The sequence below is a fragment of the Aspergillus bombycis genome, assembly GCF_001792695.1.
Source record: "Aspergillus bombycis strain NRRL26010 chromosome Unknown contig00004, whole genome shotgun sequence".
Lineage (NCBI taxonomy): Eukaryota > Fungi > Ascomycota > Eurotiomycetes > Eurotiales > Aspergillaceae > Aspergillus > Aspergillus bombycis.
In genome coordinates, this window is record NW_019170006.1 from 329,635 (window position 1) to 352,021 (window position 22,387).

Consider the following 22,387-nt stretch of genomic DNA (forward strand, 5'->3'; position numbering starts at 1 on the left):
TCCTGGAGCAACAGAGACCGTCATCATAGTCATTCTCTCATATTCCGTCGAGCGTCCTCCTCATCCGTTTCCTGCAGTGTCCGAACAATCTCCTTATACATAGCTTCAGCCAGCGAAGGAGGAACGGCATTCCCAATTTGTTTTAGAACCTCATGCGGCCCGAATCGAAAGTTTAGGGGGAACGTCTGTAAACAGGCGTACTCCCGATGGGTGAATTTCCTTCTACCTGAAGGGTGATAATTATCGCCTCCGCCACAAGTGATTGTTCGAGCCGGCTGGTATGGATCATAGGGAGGTTTGTTGAAACCGCGACTTAGTGCTGCCTGCACATCATGGTTCGCTGTCTCTAAGGGGATATTGGAAATTGCTTCGTGGATATGAGGGTCCTCCCTCAGTCCTGGGCCATGGGAGGGGCGCGGAAAAGGCGGCAGAGTTTCTCCAGGTCTATATACGATGTCAGTATATCTCGGTAAGCACCATCAACTGTCGGGGTTTCCTTACCCGGAAGCAATAACGATGAGTCTCTTTCGGATCTGTGGGACTCCGTATTCGATAAGTCGCAAAATACACCAACGGACGGAGTATCCAGTTTCGATGAAGTCATTTATCACACGATAAAACGTATCGCGGTGCCGACCAAGCGAAAGCAAGCCATTGGTTTCCTCAAGAGTATGTACTCGAGGCTTGACGCGTTTAATCAAATTCAAGGAAGAGAAGATGCACGCCGAATTGGCATCGTCGTGAATACCCTCTATAGTATGGATTGGGGAGAAAGTTTGGCATGGCGGCGAGCTGTGACTGACATCTACCCTCAAAAACTCATCGTCACTTGTCAGAAAGCTAAAGATATCACTCAGCTCGCAATATGCATGCTCAAAATTAAGCCGATAGGTAGAGATTGCGTGTTTGGACTTGTCGAATGCCCACTTGTTATAAAGACCGGCTCGACGGGCGCCACATGAAACTCCTCCCGCACCACAGAAACCGTCACCGAAGGTATACTGCCGCCGTGTCTTTTGCTCTTCCACACTTTCTGAACAGGTGAGGTCAATAACAGGGTCAGAATCGTCTAGCACAATTACAGGGGGCCGGCCTCTAGAACGGTCTTCGTCGCCAAAAGCTCGCGTCTTCCCCCTCCAAAGGTGTCGTAGTATAGCCGGTTCAATCTTATAGCCTTCATCAGCCTCGACAGATGATATGAACTCTATCGAGACTTCTCCACCTTCTATCTTCTCCTTCAACCGACAACAAAGGCCACCGGGCCTGGCCAGCTCCTGCTGGCCGCCCCTAATCTGGCATCTATTGGTGAAGATTACATTGGCGAACTTCTTGACCATATGAAAGGATATACTTTCTTTCGCATTGACAATCCAGACAAGTTCGTTTTGCTCTTTGGGAACGTATGTTCCGGCGTGGTTTCTTGTTTTTATAAGTCTGCGGCCATTGAAATAAATGGCACCCGCGCCATCCTTAAGTATTGTACATATCCGGAGATATGACCCGTCATAAAGCTCAAGTGATTGACCGGCTTTATAAAGTATGCCGTTGACGCATACTTCATGAACCGGCACTCTTGTGTTCTCATGGTTTTCCTCGACCGGTATTGTCACTCTTGGGCTTGGTGGATTCAGCTGCCAAGTTTCAAGGAGTAACTCAAACTCTTCATCCGTACGGTAATCATCCGTATCAAAGGCTTGACATGTCGGATTGGTAAGGTCGACTAGCTCGCGCAGGTTGGCTGCAGCGTTTGAGTTCAGCAAAAAGGGGGTTGGGTCTTGGGGACAATTGTCCGAGATGATCACCACATCATTGGCATGGTGAAGCCTTGCCGAGCCATCGTCAAGGGTAACGCTACTATCTGTATCGCTATCATAAACCTCCAGGGTCGTCGCTCTGGGATCCGCTATCTCAAGAATGGATGGCTCACGAGCTTGGATTGAGCACATCTTTGACAGTTATCTTAATGCCTTGATGATGAGTGGTGAAAGAGGCAACAGGGTTATAAAGCTTTAGACACAAATGCAATGGAAAGTTTCTCTAGTGATCTAAGAGAATAAAGGTTGAGATGTCTGTGGAATTGGTTGAAGCTTGAGAGAGGGACATGACATGATTATAGGGACCTAGGTACCAAGTATGATGAGATGGGAGTGAGATAGAAGCTCAATACTTGGGTCGATGCCTCCTTCTAGCTATTCACCTTTATTAATACTGCTCGCTAGCCTAAGGCTATACATGTTTGAGATATAACACAACTTGTCACAGCAAGTAGGAGAGGGGTTAGTAATACAAAGAATGGAAACAAAGAAACACAATACAGCAAACACAGAGGGAGTGAAAGAATAGTATACAGTATGTGAAGGTATAGTATCTAGCCATGCTTCAATATACTCTTGATGTCCTACTTTGTCTACAAGTGTCCATGGAAAGGCCTGTATTTAAAGGACTCATAGTGGACTCTCCACTTCTGGATCCTTTCATGATTGAGGGCTAAATATCCATATCCGGAAAGGTTGAAATTGATGGAGGGGAAGAATGCTGACTAACGGGTCACGAGACGAACTAACTACTAGTAGTGCCTCTGGGTACCATCGGTGGACACGTGAGGGGTCAACCCCTCCGGCTGTTGAGATTTCTCCGGTCCGTTAACGGAGCGGCACCCGCAAATTTTCTGTCTTTTACTGTGGAGAAGTCGAGCAAAAAAAAAAAATCGGAAATCGGACTAGGCAAAAGAAAGGACCAAAGGAATAAAACCTGGTGGCTTCTACTCCCTTGCCTCTCCCTCACTCTTTCTCTCTCCTTTAACCTTCTCTTCACCATGCCACCACTTGGTCCTTCAATCCCTCCGTGGGTGTGATTTACTACCAGTTGTCACCTATTACAGTCTCTCCTTATTCTCTATGAATATTGTTATGTTTCGATAGAGTCAAATCTGGTTCCATTTTTTCCAACTCTGTCCCCCCACCATTGCGTGTCTGTGTGACAATTCGATCCATCTTCCAAGCATGTGAGTTGTCTGGCCTAATCCCCCGCCTGGTTATCAATCAATATACCCCCCCTTTCATGATGAATTTCGGTATTTTTTTTATAGATGTTAGACTTCCTAAGCATTTTTGCGGAGAAAAATCCGACCTGATCTCGTATTCGATGCTATTCCTATTGTCTCGCAGCTCAATCAATCGTGAGAGCATTGGCTAACCATAAGCATCCGCTAGAATCCGATTGCATTCACAAGATGTGTGGTATCATTGCTTTGATCCAGGCGAATCCGTCGTCTTCCGCCGCCGTTGACCTCCACGAGGCGCTATACTTGCTCCAACATAGAGGTCAAGATGCTGCTGGAATCGCCACCTGTGCGTCAGGTGGTCGTATCTACCAGCTGAAGTCGAACGGTATGGCGGCCAAGGTTTTCCATGACGGTTCTAGGGTGGCGGACCTTCCGGGATTCATGGGCATCGGTCACTTGAGATATCCCACAGCCGGAAGCAGTGCGAATGCCGAAGCTCAGCCTTTCTATGTCAACAGTCCGTATGGCATTTGTCTGGCCCACAACGGCAACCTGATCAATGCTCCGGAGCTCAAGAGATATCTGGACTTTGAGGCTCACCGTCATATCAACACTGATAGTGACAGCGAGCTCATGCTCAACGTCTTCGCTGATGAGTTGAGCGAAACCAAGAAGGCACGGGTCAACAAGGATGACGTCTTTGCCAGTCTGAGCCGGATGTATGAGAGATGTCAGGGCGGCTGGGCATGCACTGCTATGCTAGCTGGTAAGTAAATCAGCCAGTTCGAGTACTGGAATCAAGAATAAAAATGCTAACCTTAGCAGGCTTTGGTCTCGTCGGCTTCCGTGACTCCTATGGCATCCGTCCCTTGGTTCTTGGTTCCAGGCCTTCCGCCGAAGGCGAAGGCACGGACTACATGATGGCCTCCGAGTCTGTTGCTCTGCACCAGCTTGGCTTCACTAACATCCGTGACATCCAACCTGGTGAAGCAGTCATTATTGAAAAGGGCGGCGAGCCTGTGTTCCGCCAGGTCGCCCCGAAGAAGGCCTATGCTCCTGATATTTTCGAGTATGTCTACTTCGCGCGCCCCGATTCCGTTATCGATGGCATTAGCGTGTACCGTAGCCGTCAACGGATGGGCGATCGCCTTGCCGCCAGGATTCTTGATGTTCTTGGACCGGAAGTGGTCAAGGACATTGATGTCGTCATCCCTATCCCTGAGACTTCCACGACGTCCGCAGCGGCCGTTGCTCGGTATCTCGACATTCCGTACTGCCAAGGCTTTGTAAAGAATCGCTACGTTTTCCGTACATTCATCATGCCTGAGCAGAAGACCCGACAGAAGGGTGTTCGCCGCAAGCTGAATGCTATGCAAGCAGAATTCAAGGACCGAAATGTCCTTCTGGTTGATGACAGCATCGTGCGAGGAACTACCAGTCGGGAAATTGTGACCATGGCGAGAGAAGCCGGCGCTAAGAAGGTTTACTTTGCCAGTTGCGCACCGGAAATCACGTAAGTAGTCTACAACATTCTATAAGGGATGAGCACGTTGCTAATCATCTCTACAGACATGCTCATATCTATGGTATTGACCTTGCGTCACCTAACGAGTTGGTTGCGCATAACCGTGACCCCGAGCAGATCGCCAAGCACATTGGCGCCGACAGTGTCATCTTCCAGACCTTGTCTGACCTGAAAGGTGCCTGTGCGGAGATTGCCCAGGAGAATGGGCTGGCTGAACCACAGAACTTTGAGGTCGGCGTGTTCTGTGGTAACTACGTCACTCCTGTTTCTGATGGGTATTTCGATCACCTGGAAAAGATCAGAGGCGAAGGCCGCAAGATCAAGGCTTTGGATCGGGCCAAGGAAGCCGTCACTCATGGCTTTGCTAGTGAGAAGGATTTCCAGATCGCTGCCAACGGCGTCAAATTGGATGCCAGCGGCAACATCATTCCCGCGTCGACCCCGGGGGAGTCTGAGGTGCCACAGGTCAGCCTCTGTAGCACTCGCGAACCCGAGAGCGAGGAGCATCCCAAAGTCAAGGATCGCATGGATATTAGCATCCACAACATGGGCGATCACCCATGATCACTGATGAGTTTATGGACAGTATATTCATATCTGGAGTCCTGGAGTTGGTAGGCGGTGGATAAAGAGAACGGAAGGCTATCTGCTTGATGATGGTTATCGCATCGCAATAGCAAAGGGATCCAGATACCCTTTTGTATGCACGACATGACCTATAGACTTTATTTTTATGACGAACAAAGTTTGCCTCTGGCATTGAATAGCAAGTGCTTCAGTGAAGATGATGCGGAAGTAATTTATCCCGATCACGTGAAGGTGATGCTTGTCACCAGCCCATTTCAGTATAACTGGACGGCCATATCCAATATATCCATATGATTCCCTCCATCGAATCACCCAATTTCTGTTCTATGTCCATATCTATAGCTATAATTTAGAACATTCGTGATACCTAGTGGGAAACTTAGTTGTTTCGTCGCTACCCCAGGCAGTTGCAAGCTCAACCCACTACTACCCTTGGTTCGAAGAACTCCTCGGTGGCCTAGGATTATCATGGAGCGTCGCATGACAAGGTCTGCTGCTGCCAAAGAAGCTGCAATACTGGCATCCGCGACAACGACGTCAGAGAAGGAATTCGCCACTAAGCCGCCCAATTTGCAAAATGAACGACCCAACCAACAGTCGTCATCCTTGGGAAACAAACCAAAGACTGGGCCTGCTTCCAAGCGGCGCAAGACAAAACTTTCGGCTTCGGAGATTAACGATGCGAATGAACTACCTCATAATCTAGGCTCGTCCGTTAAACCAACGGATAAGACCAACGCCGTATCCTCGGGGGTCAAGAAGGAGATGATAGGCACTCTTGCGGATGAACTGGAAAGTACCACTGAGAAAGCCAGGACAGCACCCAGGTCGGCGCCAACAGATAAAAGCAAGAAGGCCAATCCATATCGTATAACACCAGGAATTACTCCATTCCCAGATTGGCCCCATCCAACCCCCGATGCCTGCGAAGAGGTTAATGGACTACTCTCCAGTGTACATGGAGAGATTGTTCCTCCCACTACCATTCCAGAGCCGTCTCTCACTGTAACGGGATGTGGAGAGGTTCCCTCGGTTCTTGATGCGCTTATTCGAACTTTGCTTAGCGGTGCCACTTCGGGAAACAATTCTGCGTTGGCTTTCAATGGGCTGGTGCAGAAGTTCGGTATCCTCCACGAAGGGATAGGTAAAGGGAGTGTTAACTGGGATGCCGTTCGTCAAGCGCCACTTAAAGATGTATTTGAAGCTATCAAGCGCGGTGGTTTGGCTGATATCAAGAGCAAGAACCTTAAGGCCATTTTAGATATGGTACACAAGGAAAACCAGGAACGTCGGGAAATTTTAGTGAAAGACGAGGATGCTGGACCATCGGATCTCATGCAGAAATCTGAAGGCAGCAAACAGTACGAGATTGCATGTGCAGATCAACACTTCCTGTCTCTTAACCACCTCCACACCCTAGGCACAGAACAGGCTATGGAGGAACTAGTCAAGTACCCCGGGATTGGACCCAAAACAGCTGCCTGTGTCCTACTCTTCTGCCTACAGCGTCCGTGCTTTGCCGTTGACACCCACATCTTCCGCATCTGCAAATGGCTCGGCTGGGTGCCGCCGGACAAGGCGACAGAGATCACGGCGTTTGGCCATCTCGAGGTGCGGATCCCGAATCACCTCAAATACTCTCTTCATCAGCTCTTCATCCGTCATGGAAAAACTTGTCCAAGATGCCGAGCAATAACTGGGCAATCGTCCGCTGGGTGGGACGAAGGCTGCGTTATTGATCACCTTGTGAAAAGGACTGGGAAGAGAAAGGGGGAACTCGCGACCTCACCGCCCGTCAAGCGTAAGAGCACTGGACGGCAGACGCGCAATGCGAAGGTGTGAGGGACGTTCGAAGGATATATAGTATTTTTCTATGTAAAGGAATGATCTAATAAGTTTCCGCTGATGGGGAACCTTGTGCGCGATTTCAACAGTAAGGCAACAGGTGAATGTATCGGGACCAAATTCCAGGACTAGTAGAGGACATGTTTGCTTAACCTTCACGGTGGACAACCAACAAGGGAAAAGAGATATATATTGTCTGATGGTCTATTCTATAGTATGGGTGGCACGTGCACCCCTATCGGAGTGCCTGATAAAACAATGGGACCACTTCCGCTGCGCACCTCCGTGTCCCACATTCGCCCGCCTCCTGAACCCTTCCAGACAGGTTCCTGGAGCTCAATTGCAGCTGTCTGGATTTCAAAATGGAGGCCCTAACTCCGTACGTCCCTCCAGCTCTCCTTCCACTCGCGGGAACTCTTCGCGATCAACTTCCCTTGGTCGGTGTCGCGCTTGTCTCGCTCGGCGCGATATACCTAGGATACCTTTACATCCTGGGAAGGAATGAAGCTGCCGTGGCATTTAACGTGCCAATTCCACCTGAAGTCCGTGCCAACTGGAAAGGTAAAAAGTGGGAAGATGTTCAGGGGGAGGAGAAAAAGGTGCTTGAAGGTCAACTTAGAGGGGTAAGTTTACTCGTCTTCGAATTCGTCGTTTTGGAGGGATGTCAATGGCTAACTCCAGTTTTCTCTTCTATAGTCGTGGAACGACAAAGTTATCTTGAGCTATTGTCCTGCGGATGGAAGAATACTTGGTAACGGAATCAAACCTGCAACGACTGAAGATGTCGACCGAGCGATCCAAGCAGCGAAGAAGGCTCAAACGGAATGGGCTGGGACTAGCTTTGCTGAAAGGAGGAAGGTTTTGCGGACATTGCTAAAGTGCGTTCCATACATAACCTCTATTGCTGCGGTCGAGAAATATAGCTAACTGAGCCTTTTTGGAAAACAGATATGTGCTCGAGCACCAAGAAGAACTTGTCACCGCTTGTTGTTTGGATTCTGGAAAGACTAAAGTCGATGCTTCATTCGGGGAAATCCTTGTGACGGCAGAGAAGTTGAAATGGACAATTGATCACGGCGAGAAGGCATTGACGCCCGAATCGAGACCCACGAATTTCCTGATGATGTACAAGAAGAACATGGTCACGTATGAGCCTCTTGGGGTGGTGTCGGCTTGCGTCTCTTGGAATTATCCTCTCCATAACTTCATCGGTCCGATTATCAGTGGTATCTTTGCAGGAAACGGTGTGGTTGTAAAACCATCGGAGCAAACTGCATGGTCCTCGGCTTTCTTTCTAGAAGTCGTGAGAGGTGCGCTTTCGGCATGTGGTCACTCTCGTGATCTTGTACAGAGCGTCGTCTGCTTGCCTGATGTTGCTGATTTCTTGACTTCACATCCGGAGGTCGCTCAGTTGACCTTCATTGGATCGAGACCGGTCGCGCACAAGGTTTGCGAGTCAGCAGCAAAGGCACTGACTCCAGTGACTGTTGAACTGGGTGGCAAGGACCCCGCGGTCATTCTGGACGATCCCAGAACAGTGAGCGAGATCTCATCTATCGCGTCCATTCTCATGCGAGGTGTCTTTCAATCCGCTGGACAAAACTGCATTGGTGTTGAGCGGGTCATTGCCTTGCCTGGAGTGTATGACAAGCTTCTGGATGATGTGTCTTCACGCATCAAGCCATTCCGCCTTGGTTCCGTCCTCCTTGAATCCAACCCCGAAGATCCTCAACAGAAACCCGGCGCTCCAGACATGGGCGCTTTAATCTCCCCGGCCTCCTTCGACCGCCTGGAATCGTTGATCAACGACGCAGTCCGACAAGGCGCGAGCCTTGTCTGCGGTGGAAAACGTGTTAATCATCCGAAGTATCCTCATGGCCATTACTTTGCGCCCACTCTCCTTGCGGACGTCACGCCTTCCATGCGGATCGCTCAAACCGAACTTTTCGCCCCAGTATTTCTCCTCATGCGCGCGGACTCCGTGCCCCACGCTATTGCAATTGCAAACTCAACGGAATACGCTCTAGGCGCTAGCGTCTTCGGCTACAACCATATTGATGTCGCAGCCTGTGTCTCGAACATTAAAGCGGGAATGGTATCTGTCAACGATTTTGGAAGCTATTATGCCGTGCAGCTGCCTTTCGGTGGCGTCAAGGGATCAGGATACGGTCGCTTTGCGGGAGAGGAAGGACTGCGTGGCGTGAGCAACATCAAGTCCCTCTGCATTGACCGGTTTCCCAAGCTAATGGCGACTCGCATTCCGCCACGCGTGGATTATCCTATCTACAAGGGAGATGGCAGTCGTCAGGATGGGACCGGCGCTTGGGAGATGTGTAAGGGTGTCGTTGAAACAGGATATCAGCTGACTCTGGCCGGAAGAGTTTCTGGTATACTACGACTGTTGAAGAACATGTAGGTTGGTTGGGGTATACAATCTTAATTAATTCAGCGATGTCACCAGCGACATTGCATCTATGTTCTATGTACAATATCATATAATACACATGGTGAAAACAACATATCATCATCCAACAAATCATACCGTGCAGAGTAAAGAATCCCTATAGCGCCTTCCACTGGCTCTCAAAGTCATGCGAGGTTTCTTCCATCCAACTCCCCAATTCCTCCACCCCCAAAACCTCATTCAGATACCGTCTCGCCAACTCCACCTGTCCATTCGCTCTCCCCAGATAAAACACCGCCCCCTCAGCCGGATTAGCATTCGCCGCCTTAATCCGCTGCGGAAGCTGCAACATAAGATCAAGAAGCCACCGGCCAAACGAATCACCTAGATCCATAGCCCACTGCGTGATATCCGAATCATCCGCCGGGACCGACTCCGCACAGGCGCGGACAAGAAGCTGAAAGAGAGCCGGCTTATTACGCGCAACCCGTACAGCCGTACGGAAATGCTCCGCTGGAAGCGTATACGGTACACTATTCGCCGTCGTGACGTTCGTATTCCTACACCGGAAATGATACTCATCGATCTTGAGCAAGGACGTCAGCGCCTCGGCATTGTGTTCCACCAACGCCGCATGAATCCCCTTCTGCAGGACATCGCGCGACAAAGCAACATGCGTTTCCATAAGCTCGGCGGTATTGAACCCACTCGCCAGTCGAAGCGTCTCGAGGAAAGCAATCGTCGCGGACGCGAACCCGTTTCCGCCCCTAAGGAGTCGTTCCGGGAACTCCGTGATGCCGAGGATGCGGTGTGTCTGGGCCGTCTCCGTCTCGTGGCAGGTAACCGTGACAGACACAAGCGGTGACACGGTCAGCGTGTAATGGTTGTTGTCTTTATCCGTGCCTTCGAAACTCCGCATCTCGTCTTCGTCGTCCTCTTCGCGCGCAAGGAACCGTCTCAACTTCTCCTCTTGGTTTTCTGCCATGCTGATCCCCGCGCTGAACCAGTATCGCTGGATACTGAGACCCATCAGATCCGGGAACCGGCTCTGAAGCCGCTGCACTGTACACCATTTGCACCGTAGGATGGCACTCTGCAGCGCGCCCCGCTCGTCGAGATCAAGCGGGATGTAATCCAACGGCCGCAGGATCTTCGTAATTGCCGACGCGGAGACGGCATCGAACGGGCCAGTCGCGGAGGGGACATCGTTCCAGAACGCCAGGAGGATCAATGCGCGGTAGATCCGCTCGCTGGACACCGTTGCAGCGAGGGACGCCGACGCCCGGGGCAGGTTGACGTTCAGCGACTGCAGGAAGATCTTCTCGATCAGCTCCACCGGGAGGGTCTCTAGACGGCTGAGTTGCTTGCGCGGTTGTTTGGGAGGTTTGGTGATCAGATAACGCGCGCGTTTGATGGCTTGGCTTTGGGAGTAGGAGCTGTATCGTTCGGCAAACGACAGGAGCCGTCGGCCGCCGCGGCGTTTTGGACGCTTGGGTCGAGGTCCTGCATCGTCGGTGGGAGCAGGGCGTTTTTTTCTGCGGCCGCGCACTCGGATCGGCGTGAGCATGCCCGGCGGCGCGGAGCGGGTGGTTTGTCGCTCAATTTTTGTTGTTGCGGGCCATTGGGTGGTGGGAGGGGAGGTTCTCGGGCATGGCGGGTCGGCGGTTGTTGTTGATATCAGGTTTTATTTGCTGGGTTCATTCACTGTTGATATGATGTGGGTCGATGGGATAGAATCTTTGCTGCCTGAGGTTCTTTCTTTTCTACTCTTTTGAGTAGGTGGGCAGTGCCGCTACAATAACTAAGGATAGAAACTCCAATTGTGATGGGTAGTATCATAGCACTCGTACGGTGCTGTGAGAGTCGATATACTTTTAATACAGCCACCTGAGTCTAAGCTGGACTTTCACCGCATCTCAACTCCCGGTACTTGTGTGTGGACCTGGATGTGCTGCCGTTAAAGCGGCAAGACTTACATTGTACACAGTATATCCGCTCCTCAGGAACGAATCCATAGGGCTGTCAAGCCACCTGACAAGCCCTACCTTAGTCATCCAACTCACCGTTTCTCATTAACTACTGGCACATGACGTCAGACCCAATGCCAACGCTCGCTTTTCAAGGAACTCGTTCCTTCCATACAATACTAAAAGTAAAAACCACAATAAGATTCCAACAGGACGAGTTTAATTGCCAGGTGGCGAATGCGGATTCAGTCGCCTGCCGATCAGTAGGTCATGATCCCCGTGTCTTTGCCTGATTCGGCGGGTGTGCATCCGGACCGGATTCTGGCTCCATGTCAGTATGACGAAAATGGCGGTCTGTTGTGCAAGCTGATGGGTTATGGATTCAGTATGCGCGGTAAGGGCTTTTCACTGTTGTTTGGTGACATACATCATTGGTGTTGCGTGGTGGTGGGTTAATAGTATTGGGGGTGGACGATGTATAGATATATATATGTCGTGCTGGCCTGAGTTCGGGGGTTGGTTTTTGAAGGTAGGAACAATTCGAAGTACATTACTTTTTTTTTTTTACTCCACTACGAGAAGAGAATAGCAATACATTACTACTCTATTCAAAGAAGTTTCAAGACATCATTCAGTGATTTTGTCTAAATCTGAGAACAAGTTCGTGACTTGACCATTGAGATTCTATTCAAGATGGGTGCTGTTGTATCTTGTGTATGTTTCCTTCGTTTCCCCCCTTCACTCTTCCCTGACCAGAAACATATTCTAACGTCTGATAACAGATCCAAAGCGTCTTCCACGCCATCGGTGCCTGTCTCATGGGCATCGTCAATACCATCGGCTCGGTCTGCAAAGCGATCATCGACGGCATCGTCACCCTCTTCGATGTGATCATCTCCTGCCTGACCTGCGGCTACTGTGGACGGAGGAGGAGAGGAACAACACGGACACGGCGGTCCAGAATCTAAGTGGTGAACCGCGGCGCGCGATGAGTTACGATGGATGCGCATGATGTTTCGTCTTTGGTTTCTATCGGCTTTTGGGTTTTTTGTTTTTTTTTTTCAGTTCTATTCCCCACAGGTGTATTATAGTAATGGAATGCTAATAGAAGCGCATGCTGATTAAAGACGTTATCACATATGGCTCGCTCCCGCTTTAGACATCAATTGGTCTTTGAGATGTAGCAGATTTGCCGGGATATCCTCCCATCGTTGCTCAACTAGTAGTCTGATGAATGGATCGTCATACTCGTCTGCGTACTTCAATGCTACCTGGAAGTGGTTTGGGAGGACAGGCCAGCGCACTGGGTATTTGTAGCACTGGCAGCGGATGTGCATGTTGACGAGTCGCTGGAAGGTCGCAAAATCACGGTCCCGAATGACCTGTCGCAGGATACGCCGCGAACGGGTGAAGGTGTCGTCTGCGTCGATGTACGCGTCCATCGAGAGCAACTGGAGAAATTCAAGCTTCGTGTCCGTCCAAGGTGGGCCGAGCAGTTTCTTTGGCATGCGAGCGGGCAGATCCGGCAAGCAGCATGGCAGGCGAAAGAGATCGAGGTCGGTGACTAGCTTGTTGGGCTTGCGGACCTGGAACGCCCCGAAATGAAACCACACTGCGACTTTGTAATCCACGTCGGTGTTTCGGTCGCGAGCTTTCAGAATCAAATCGCCTTTGCTGCGGCATCCGCCCCAGCCTTTATCGCAATTTTCTAGGTTACTGAAGCGACTACTGATGTTGGCTAGAGCATCGTGATCTTCAGGGGCCAAGTCTAGGTCTCGACATTTGCGGCGAATCGCATGCTCCACGTACTCCCTTTGGCATTTGCGCACCAAGGGCAGTGTGCACCAGCGAGAAGCCAGAATTTCATCTTGAAGATCTCTTCGCTGATGTTCAGAGAGTGCAAAGAAGGCCAGAGGCGGTGGTAGAAAGTCTGGGGTAAAGAAATCTCTCTTTGAGCTCTCGTTGGCGCTGCTAAAGGCAAGTCGGATGAGCCAAGTGTAGACCGTGGGATCAGAAAGAGCCCGGGAGATATACAGAGATGCCCGTGGGAGATTGAATTCAAGGCAGCGGAAGAAGATCTCCTGAATGATCTCCACGGGTAGATTTTCGACGTGACACCGGTTCTGACCCGGTGGTGATAGTTGATTCATCTGCCTGATGGACCCGTTTAAGACGCTTAGTCGAGCAGTGGATCTCTGATAGAACCTAACCAGTGCTCATGGAAGTCGGTCTTTTAGTAGTCTCTCTTAAACAAGAGACAGAGGGGATAGGGCTCCCTTGGTCATATCTTATGCCTTGCCTGATCGGTCATTAGCGGACGAATTGTGAGAAAGACACCACAAGGTTGCCGAGTGACCAGATGGATTGCCTCTTAGTCTGATCACCGGGCAAATACCAGGGTGGGCGCTCACAGCAGCCAGTCTCCGGACCGCAAGAGATGCGGGGCTCAGATCACTTGTCCCTGGTGGTGGAGGATCCAGAATGGGCTGTGTGATCTATAGTGTTGCAGCTAAGCGCCGTGAGTCATCTCGCCCCGGGGCGTTACGCAGCAGTGCTGGGATATAAAGTGTAAGAGAGAGGCCGGGCGTGACGCGTAGGAATCGGTCAAGAGCGAGGTTCAACCGCCCAAGGCGGAACGAAACAAAAACCCCCCTCAGGCTCCGACATCAGGTGTATGTCGGACAAAGTACTAATCGCTCGGAACACCTGGAGCGGGAATATATATAGAATCCTCTTGCGTATTCAGATCCGTAGAATATATTTGGATGTGAAGAGATCCGGAACCAGAAGACCTACCCTAATCCCTACCGTGGGATATCGCTAAACCATACTTGCCGCTTACTGGATAGTCATAAGCTGTACGGTAGAGGAGAGCAGATGATAGGATTCTCAATCCACTAGTGCTATAGAAGAGGACTCTCTCGAAGAAATTCACCGACGGGCTGAACATCGTTTACGGAAGCACAAAAACAAGGCTGTTGGTTAATGCAGGAAACCATCTTCTAAATTGCACATTGTTTCTATACATGTCCCACAACCAAGTTCACACTGCCAGACGCAAAGGGTATCCTAGCTGGCCAACATGCTTGACAAAAGAAAATCCCGTCGTGTGATAACACTGGTCGAAGGAGAAAAAAGAGGCGTAAAATGACAGATAATGCTGATAGTTTAAACAACAGACATATCGCCGAAGCGCTCCTGCAAGTGAGAACGGATATTAGTATGCGGATGGCCATACGTTCGGATATGGACCAGTCTCACCTTGTAACCAGCCGGCATCCAGCGGCCCTTGCTGACCATAGAGGCGGTCTTCTCATCAATCTCGGGCTGGGCAGAGGCAACCTCATCCTGTAGAACAGAAAGACAAACGGGTTAGTATATCGATACCCCCGCCAAATTGGCATATGCCATTCATGGAAGCCAAAACATACCACAGTGAGCTCATCGAATGGCCGGGCGGTCTCGATGTTCTCGAGGGTCTTCTCAAGGTTGCGGAGCTCAGCCTCAACCTTGCCCTTGGTCTCCTCAGCACTCTGAACAGCCTGGGCCTCGAAGGCATCGATGGCCTTCAGCTGACGGGAAACATCGTAGGTAGCGGGCTTGAAGGTCTTGAACTGGTTCTCGATCTCGTCGATGATGGCCTGGTTCTTCAGGACCTTGCGGTAGTGGGCGAAGTCGATAGCCTGGGGCTGTTCGGACAGAAGCTGAACCTTGCGACGGGCATCGTCGTTCCTCTTCTTGAAAGCCTGGAGAGAGGCAGCGGTCTGACCGCGGAGGCCGAGGGAGCTGGTCACCTTGACCCAGTCAATCTTAAGAGCGGCGCTGCGCTGTACATGAACCGTTAGCGGATTTGAATTTTTCTGCGACCAGTCATAGCCAAAGCATTAGGGCGAAATTGACATACGGCGGCCATTTTGAAGTGTGGATTGGAGGGATATCGGTGGGAGAGGGGAGTTCAACGTGCAAAGACTGAGGTTCCGGGAGTGAGGATCAACTCGGCAAAGGTTTGGAATGGGGATGTTCCTCACGTGACTGATGGGTTCCCGTGTTCCGAACACAAACGATTACGGCCAAGAAACAGGAGTACGGTGTAAGTATGGATAAGGCGTTATTATTGACCTTTGTATATGGATCCCATAGATCCAACTCTTACTCCTATAAAGTTTTTTTTTTTTCATGTTTGCAATACTCGGAGAGAATACATTTAGACATTTACTGACAATTTGAGGAAGCATTGGGTCGTTCAATTCTGCTTTTTTTGTTTTGAACTCTTGATTTACACTAGGGCCTGACAGAACATGCATCCTAGGGGATATCAACCTGACCTCTCACCCAAAGCCATCCTGCCAGCAGGGCTAAGAGACATCAGCCACTGATAGCGCGAAATTAAATGGGCAACGCTTATATGCTGAGCGCCATGATGGAGTTCACGATATCATTGTCGTTCTCACGAAGAGCCTTGACAGCCTTCTTGCGCGACACGTTGGCCTGAGCCATGACGAGCTCGATGTCCTTAGTCTCAAGACCGGTCTCGTCGACGGGCTCGCCATCATCCTCTTCCTCCTCCTTCTTGGTCTCGGCCTCGGGGACCTTGGTGCCGAGGTCATGGTCGTGGTCGTGGTCGTGGTCGTGACCAGCGTGCTCACCAGCGGCAGCCTCGGCAGCGGCGAGCTGCTGAGCAGCAGAAGCCTGGGCCTGGGAGTTCAGGTCCTCGATCTTAGCCTCACCGAAGATGCTGTTCAACATGTAAGCCAACGAATACATCTTCATGATTCAAAAGAAAAAACATACATCCAGGTGTTGCTGGAGGGAGAACGGTAGACATCGGGCTGGTTGATGACGAAGAGGATCTGTAAGAGACACATTAGCCTCTGCATTCACGCAGCTGTGCCACCCATCGCCAACTCGAGCACAGGGACTGTCGAGCATCGGACGGAGGCGGGGTAGGTCGAGCTTCATACGTTCTTGGGTCTGCGGAGAGTGACACGAGTGATGCCGGGAACGTGCTTCAGGCCGAGCTTGCCAATGGCCTTGCGAGCCTTCTTCTCGTTACGGGAGTGGATGGTGACGGCGGCACCGGCGGGAATGTTGGCCTCCTCGCCAGCCTCGGACTCGGAGTCGCTGCCAGCATCCTCAACGATCTGCTTGGGAGTCTCCTCCTCAACGATCTCTTCAACGCGGGGGTCGGCCATTTTGTGAATTAAGAGAGCCTAAACGGGCTGTTAAATCGAGGGTCAGCAATTCGCACTCTAGGACTGTTTCGGTCGCTTGGAGGCTCGAATTGTGGCCCACGAAACCGAAGGGTCCCGCCCACGAAAATTGCAGGAATTCGCCAGTTCCGAGCGTAAAAATCATCTTGCCGGCCAGAGATACAATAATAACGTACCTAGACACAGAAAAGATTACTGTGGTGGATGAGGGGGTTTTTTGGTCTGGTTGAGGTTGGAAAGGCGCAAAGCTGTGTGAATGTCATGGCTGCCGAAAATCGTTAGCGAGCTGATTGGGTCCCTCACGAGTTTCCCCCCCAGACGCCGGGACACACAAGCGACTCAAACTACGAACTACCAATGTTATCTGCATGTATGTATGTATGAACGAATGTCTATCTCCAACGTTACATGACCATATCCCGACAAATTCTATCGGAATTGCTCTATTTGAATTCTAGAACCGTAGCAATACAACAAAATTAAATAAAAGCGCTTGGTCATGAAAATTACGTTTGTTTTTTTTGTTTTGTTTTCCCTTCATGGTTTTTGTGGATCATTCCCCAATTTCCATTAAAAAGGCATGGCCCGCTGATGTCAAGATAAGTAAACCCGGAGTCTCCTTAATACTAGTAGAAAGGTGTGCCGTCTTCTGTGACGTACGAGCGTAACCTCTTGGTCAGGATATCAAGGTTCTCGAATCATTTTATGCTGCCAATGATAATGCGTACAGCGTCTTTTTTGCTGAAATCAAATAAACCCTCAGCAATGTAAAACCGTCCCAAAGGCACTCCCTTCACACTATGCACCGAGCCTCATGAAGTAAACCATCTACGACTTAGGAGCAGCCGCCCTGAGCTTGGCGTGAGCCTTCTGGACCTCGAAGCGAGCCTATAAAGAATCCGAAATGTCAGCCTTCCATCCTATTCTCATTTTCCGATCCTAGCGCAAGGCCCAATATATGTTCCGAGCCCTAGTCTCATCCTTTCAAAACCATCAATGGGGACCATCCACGTACCTGCTTCCGGAGGCGCAGGACCTTGAAACGCTCGAAGTCGGTGAGGTTCTTCCGACGCTCAGCACGCTCGGTCTTCTGGGCGAAGCTGGACTGAGCCCACTTGCTGTCGATCTCGCTCTTCTGCCAGAGCTTCTTGACGGGGCCGGTACCGGCAGCACGGGGAAGCTGGGGAATGACGAAGTGGGTGAGGGTGGCGTGGGCGAGAGGAAGAACGTGACGGGGGACGATCTTGTTCTCCTCGGTGGAAGGACCGTCAACCAGAACCTATTTCGTTGCGACACTTGGTCAATATCATGTCCATCTCCCAAGTATCCTTTGCCCATTCCAATCGCGGCTGTCCCATATCTCGCTCGGATCAAAAACATACACGTCTGTGGTCGACAATCTCCACGATGGTGGCCAGCTTGCCGGTGTAGGGGCCGCGGCGGATCAGCACCACACGGCCAATCTCAACGAGCTTCCATTGAGCGATCTTGATATCGATATCGGCCATGGCGAAGGCTTCCTAAAAAATTGCCAAAAATGACGGTCTCAGTAAAACAGATTCCACTGGGACGATAGACGGGCGCATCAATCACTCACGGTCGACAGACTCCGGGAGGTCGGTGGAGGAATTTGTTGTCGAAGTGGTCGGGGTTGTCGAAGGGTCGTCCGAAACGCACAAGTTCGCTCTGGCTGCTGGAGTCGCGAATTTCGGTCTTGCGGCGTTGCCCACAGTTTCTCGCTTAACAGCCAGTCGGAGCCTGTCGATGGGACCTGTGGTGCGGACTAGGGCTGCTTCGTTGTCTTAGCGCCGCCTTCGGAGCCTCCTATTCTTCCGCTTCCGATCCCGTTGCATTTAAGCTTCATTTTCTCTGGTGGACTTTTTTTTCTTTTGTTCCTGCAAAGCAAAAGCTTCAGCTTTTCTTCTGTCTTCATCAAAACATAATGCTGTTTTGGGCAAAGATTCACGATCAGCTGGCCTTCAACTAACTGTCGACAATATACAGCATAACCCAACTGGTATGTATAACATGAACTTTTCTTGTTTTTTCTCCTCCCACCACTTATATGATGCGATAATTTGCGATTGACCCAGTGTCTGTGAAGCTCTCGCCGGAGTTTCGATACAGCACTGAAGTATGATATTCAATTTCTTACATATTCTGATACTCTCTCAACTTCACTTGATTGTTATTACTCCATCTTGTATATGGAATCATGGCTAACATGTCAAAAGACTTTGCAGGTTCGTTTCTCAAGCTTCGCTTCTCAACTATTCTCTCTTGGTCTGGAAAAGGTACGTTCAGAATTTTTACATCGCCTGCCCCTGTTCCGAGGAAGACAACTTTGCACTGCCTAGATAGTAATTGATGCTTCTGGCAATGATATTACCCTCATCACCAAGATCTCTGATGGAACACCCTCAATCTCACATTTTGATCCCGTTTTATCTTCGGAATCGGTGTCTAACGTTCGACGTTATAGGTCTTAATCCACTGGACTTTGATAGCATACCTAGATAGCATGAAAATGATATTCGAATGTCACAGCATTTCACCCTTGCTTGATAGCTTTTTGTACATGTATGAGTATCTGTAGATCTTCAAGGCGGTAAAAAAAATAACGTGATCATCACTGCATGCACTCCATAGTTTCAATCCTAGGCACCATATGTTACAACCGTCAAATATCACCCCAGTGCCCCATACCATGTCTCTTGCCAAAGCGGAGCTTGTTGCCGAGACATTACTCTCGCCCATCGGCCTCGAGCTAATTTCTTGTAGGGTCCTCCAGACCCTCTGGGCAGGCTATGGCCATATATGCGCAATCACAGCGAAGGCTTCGGGAAACCATACACCTCTTCACTCGAACATTCATTCTTGCAAACTAGAAGAGGATGCGAACGGTCACCTCCACCTCATTCTCAAACTCATATCGCCCCCAAAGAGCGATGGCGATGAAGGCCACCTGCGTAAATTGCTCAGCTACGAAGTTGAGCAATATTTCTACCAAGAAATCACTCCATCGTTAGACCAGGATGTTGCCGTTGCGAGTTGCCTAGCTTCCACGGGGCACCTGCAACAAGACAAGAGCAAGGTACTCCAGGGCTTGACTGCCACCATTATGGAGGATCTCCGTCCAAAGTTCCCTGTTGCAGGGGAAAAGAGAGCGCTTCTCAACCACCAACAGGTCTACGCCGCCATCGACTGGCTGGCAAAGTTCCATGCCAACACCTGGAGACTGCTTCCAGATGACCTCGATACATATCTCCTGCCGCCGCTGAAGGAGATGCAGAGAAGGAGAGCTGACCCAGCTGCAGGCGGTGATAAACTCTGGTTAAATGGTGGCTACACCTACCTCGCGACTCGGCAGAAGGAACTGGCCTCGTTAGTAGAAGATCCAGACTCTGAGTGGTCTGCTGCGCTCTGCGAGCCGCTGCAAGGCTCGGCGTTGTCGATTGCTGATCAGGTGGCTGATTTTCTCACCCCATGCGGCCGGCCCTATGAAAGTTATATCCACGGTGATGTCAAATCTGAGAACCTCTTTACTACAAGCTCAGGGGATGAAGTAGCCTTTTTTGACTTTCAATACGTTGGATTGGGCTTGGGGGTTTGCGACCTTGCCAAGCTGTTTACGTGCTCCGTACCGTTGGACATGCTCACCGACGACTACGATGTCCCTGAAGCGCTCGCCATGGATGATGGTGAAAGGGCCTTGCTGGAGCGCTACCGGGAAACTCTACTGGCCCGTCGCCCATCGAGAATGAAAGAATTCGATTATCCCATGACCCTTCTGATCCGCCACTGGGAGACTGCGCTTGTGGATTGGTGTCGTTTCCAAGCATCCTGGGGTTTCTGGGGCAATACAGAATGGCTCGAGGCCAGGGTTCGATCGATACTGATGGATCAAGCTTGGCGAATGTGGCTACAAAACCAAAGTGGCTAGTTCCTTGTTCAGGATTAATTGCTGAGACCCATCTCAACTTCACGTCGCCAGCCGTTGGAGCAGAAATGCCTAAGCTCAACGACCGAGGATCGTTTTGGGAAAACACAAAGACCGAGAGGACTAGATTAATATAACATCCTCTAGATTATAGATTATGGGTACTTGTCTTCAGAGGTCACGATTGTCAAGGCATGGGCTAGTGACTCGTACTCACCAAGTCAATATATGAGTAGGTACATATTACGTAGGCAATATATGGTCTAGAATCTATCAGAACATCAAGAGAGTATCCGCCCAAATTCGCTTGTATGCTAAAACATGATATAACACAGCTGGAATTATCTAACATCTTTACATAGCATCCGTAACAAAAGTCACCCACAAGAACCGATTTTTTCACTGCTTTATGCTATATCTGTTTTCTTCGTGAGGGCGTCTCTCGTTATTGGCAAATCCAGTGGGGCCAAATATCTCTATTACGACGCCGCTCCTGCTACGTTCGAAGCAGTTGGGCCCTCCCGACTCAACACCCACATGAAGACAAACTGGATAACATAAGAATAGATGAACAGGAATTGGGTGCGACGGTTGCGTTGCGACCGGGCGACGGTGTGCATCGATCCCGTGCGTGCATCACTGGCCGAGTCTGGAAGGAGGACGTATTTCAAGGAACGAAGCTAGATAGTAGATTAGTCGATTGGTCTAGCATCAAGGTCCGAATAAAAAAACAGACTTACCAAGAAGAACGCATTAGCCAGGAATGTGTAAATAAATACAACCCAGCCGACCCAGCCGCCAGTGCCTCTTCCCGGAGTCAGAACTTCCGATGTCACCAATGTGATGATGATGCCCACAAATTTATAGCCCGAGTAAGCCATGAGGTCTAGTAGTTGCGACTCATTGTTGATGCTGAGAATATACGTGGCCAGCTTTAGACAAAGGATCTCGAATAGGATGACTGCAATAGCTGTGGTCGTGATCGACCCAAGTAGCTCGGGGTGGAAGTTGCCTCTGAACCCTGCCAGCATTGCTGATAGGAGGATATATGTGACGAGAGCCATCACCGGGATATACATGTCGGGCGAGTTCAGGTCATCGCGAGGGGGAAGGAACATGGTCGAGTATTGTTGATGGGAGATCTGACCGTTGGGGCCTGCGGGTGCCGCCGTGACACGGCTTTGCTGACGAGACCAAGGTTTGTGCCTCCAAGGAAAGAGTACCAGGGCCAGTTTATTCAAGACATAAGAGTTGGACACATTGAAATAGTGCTTCAGGGCGGGAATGGAAACGTAGCGGTTGAGCTGACGAGATGATCAGTCGCAAGAACTATAAGCCTGTCCTTCGGTTTCCAATAGCTTACATTCTGTTCCATATATTCTTGACCGGCCATCATGGCGGTCTTCCCGACCTGGAATCCCATTTGCGCAGTGGGATCGTTGATGAAACCTCCGAATCCAGGGGCGTATGTCCCACTGCCGCCTTGCGCCGGAGCGGGTTGATACGGGTTATTGCCATAGCCAGACGTCTGAGACTGCTGAGATGTCGGAGGGGGTGGAGAGCGCATCATTGGGACGGTGGAAACATGCTGAGGGACGGGATGATGAAGCGGAGGTGACTGTGCTGGCGGCGGAGCGAAGGACTGACGGTACATGTTTTGTTTCCCTTAGAGAGAGAACGGATAGGAGAATCAAACCAAATGAGGGCCCTGCTTTAATTTAAGGAATGTCTAAGTGGAAGAATGGTGCAGAGTCGGAGAAGAGTGAAATCGTGGTCGGAGTTGTGTTTATACGTGGCGGAACTCTGGGAGGTGAAGTTCGAGCTCAGTTAACTGGCTTTCCGCCCGCAGGATAATTTCCCCACAGTGCGGATCTTCTTACCTTCTCCTACAGCTCATACTTTCC

At 50.3% G+C, this 22,387-nt stretch overlaps 11 protein-coding genes across 11 annotated transcripts; 5 read left to right on the forward strand and 6 right to left on the reverse strand.

Moving 5' to 3' along the window:
• Nucleotides 1-29: 29 nt before the first annotated feature.
• On the reverse strand, nucleotides 30-1,946 carry ABOM_001144 (DNA cytosine methyltransferase; the record flags this gene model as incomplete). Its single annotated transcript, XM_022528274.1, has 2 exons — nucleotides 30-444; nucleotides 502-1,946. The coding sequence occupies 2 exons, from the start codon at nucleotides 1,944-1,946 to the stop codon at nucleotides 30-32; spliced, it is 1,860 nt and encodes a 619-aa protein (XP_022393930.1).
• A 1,286-nt stretch (nucleotides 1,947-3,232) lies between these two features.
• On the forward strand, nucleotides 3,233-5,093 carry ABOM_001145 (amidophosphoribosyltransferase; the record flags this gene model as incomplete). Its single annotated transcript, XM_022528275.1, has 3 exons — nucleotides 3,233-3,770; nucleotides 3,830-4,517; nucleotides 4,574-5,093. 3 exons carry the CDS (start codon nucleotides 3,233-3,235, stop codon nucleotides 5,091-5,093), a joined length of 1,746 nt encoding a protein of 581 aa, XP_022393929.1.
• Nucleotides 5,094-5,585: 492 nt separating this feature from the next.
• On the forward strand, nucleotides 5,586-6,959 carry ABOM_001146 (endonuclease III domain-containing protein; the record flags this gene model as incomplete). The annotated part of the gene is made up of 1 exon (XM_022528276.1): nucleotides 5,586-6,959. One exon carries the CDS (start codon nucleotides 5,586-5,588, stop codon nucleotides 6,957-6,959), a length of 1,374 nt encoding a protein of 457 aa, XP_022393931.1.
• A 365-nt stretch (nucleotides 6,960-7,324) lies between these two features.
• On the forward strand, nucleotides 7,325-9,378 carry ABOM_001147 (aldehyde dehydrogenase family protein; the record flags this gene model as incomplete). The annotated part of the gene is made up of 3 exons (XM_022528277.1): nucleotides 7,325-7,585; nucleotides 7,659-7,840; nucleotides 7,911-9,378. 3 exons carry the CDS (start codon nucleotides 7,325-7,327, stop codon nucleotides 9,376-9,378), a joined length of 1,911 nt encoding a protein of 636 aa, XP_022393981.1.
• Nucleotides 9,379-9,523: 145 nt separating this feature from the next.
• On the reverse strand, nucleotides 9,524-10,933 carry ABOM_001148 (uncharacterized protein; the record flags this gene model as incomplete). Its single annotated transcript, XM_022528278.1, has 1 exon — nucleotides 9,524-10,933. The coding sequence occupies one exon, from the start codon at nucleotides 10,931-10,933 to the stop codon at nucleotides 9,524-9,526; it is 1,410 nt and encodes a 469-aa protein (XP_022393927.1).
• A 1,093-nt stretch (nucleotides 10,934-12,026) lies between these two features.
• On the forward strand, nucleotides 12,027-12,301 carry ABOM_001149 (uncharacterized protein; the record flags this gene model as incomplete). Its single annotated transcript, XM_022528279.1, has 2 exons — nucleotides 12,027-12,047; nucleotides 12,116-12,301. 2 exons carry the CDS (start codon nucleotides 12,027-12,029, stop codon nucleotides 12,299-12,301), a joined length of 207 nt encoding a protein of 68 aa, XP_022393926.1.
• Nucleotides 12,302-12,466: 165 nt separating this feature from the next.
• ABOM_001150 (uncharacterized protein) lies at nucleotides 12,467-13,483 on the reverse strand (the record flags this gene model as incomplete). Its single annotated transcript, XM_022528280.1, has 1 exon — nucleotides 12,467-13,483. One exon carries the CDS (start codon nucleotides 13,481-13,483, stop codon nucleotides 12,467-12,469), a length of 1,017 nt encoding a protein of 338 aa, XP_022394036.1.
• A 1,018-nt stretch (nucleotides 13,484-14,501) lies between these two features.
• ABOM_001151 (ATP synthase D chain) lies at nucleotides 14,502-16,688 on the reverse strand (the record flags this gene model as incomplete). The annotated part of the gene is made up of 9 exons (XM_022528281.1): nucleotides 14,502-14,531; nucleotides 14,595-14,681; nucleotides 14,765-15,160; nucleotides 15,234-15,302; nucleotides 15,666-15,688; nucleotides 15,785-16,068; nucleotides 16,125-16,183; nucleotides 16,295-16,543; nucleotides 16,590-16,688. 9 exons carry the CDS (start codon nucleotides 16,686-16,688, stop codon nucleotides 14,502-14,504), a joined length of 1,296 nt encoding a protein of 431 aa, XP_022393955.1.
• A 683-nt stretch (nucleotides 16,689-17,371) lies between these two features.
• ABOM_001152 (60S ribosomal protein eL14) lies at nucleotides 17,372-18,051 on the reverse strand (the record flags this gene model as incomplete). The annotated part of the gene is made up of 3 exons (XM_022528282.1): nucleotides 17,372-17,431; nucleotides 17,559-17,822; nucleotides 17,926-18,051. 3 exons carry the CDS (start codon nucleotides 18,049-18,051, stop codon nucleotides 17,372-17,374), a joined length of 450 nt encoding a protein of 149 aa, XP_022393952.1.
• A 1,199-nt stretch (nucleotides 18,052-19,250) lies between these two features.
• ABOM_001153 (uncharacterized protein) lies at nucleotides 19,251-20,486 on the forward strand (the record flags this gene model as incomplete). Its single annotated transcript, XM_022528283.1, has 1 exon — nucleotides 19,251-20,486. The coding sequence occupies one exon, from the start codon at nucleotides 19,251-19,253 to the stop codon at nucleotides 20,484-20,486; it is 1,236 nt and encodes a 411-aa protein (XP_022393954.1).
• Nucleotides 20,487-20,962: 476 nt separating this feature from the next.
• On the reverse strand, nucleotides 20,963-22,137 carry ABOM_001154 (protein transporter YIF1; the record flags this gene model as incomplete). Its single annotated transcript, XM_022528284.1, has 3 exons — nucleotides 20,963-21,163; nucleotides 21,224-21,787; nucleotides 21,847-22,137. 3 exons carry the CDS (start codon nucleotides 22,135-22,137, stop codon nucleotides 20,963-20,965), a joined length of 1,056 nt encoding a protein of 351 aa, XP_022393951.1.
• Between the last annotated feature and the right edge of the window lie 250 nt (nucleotides 22,138-22,387).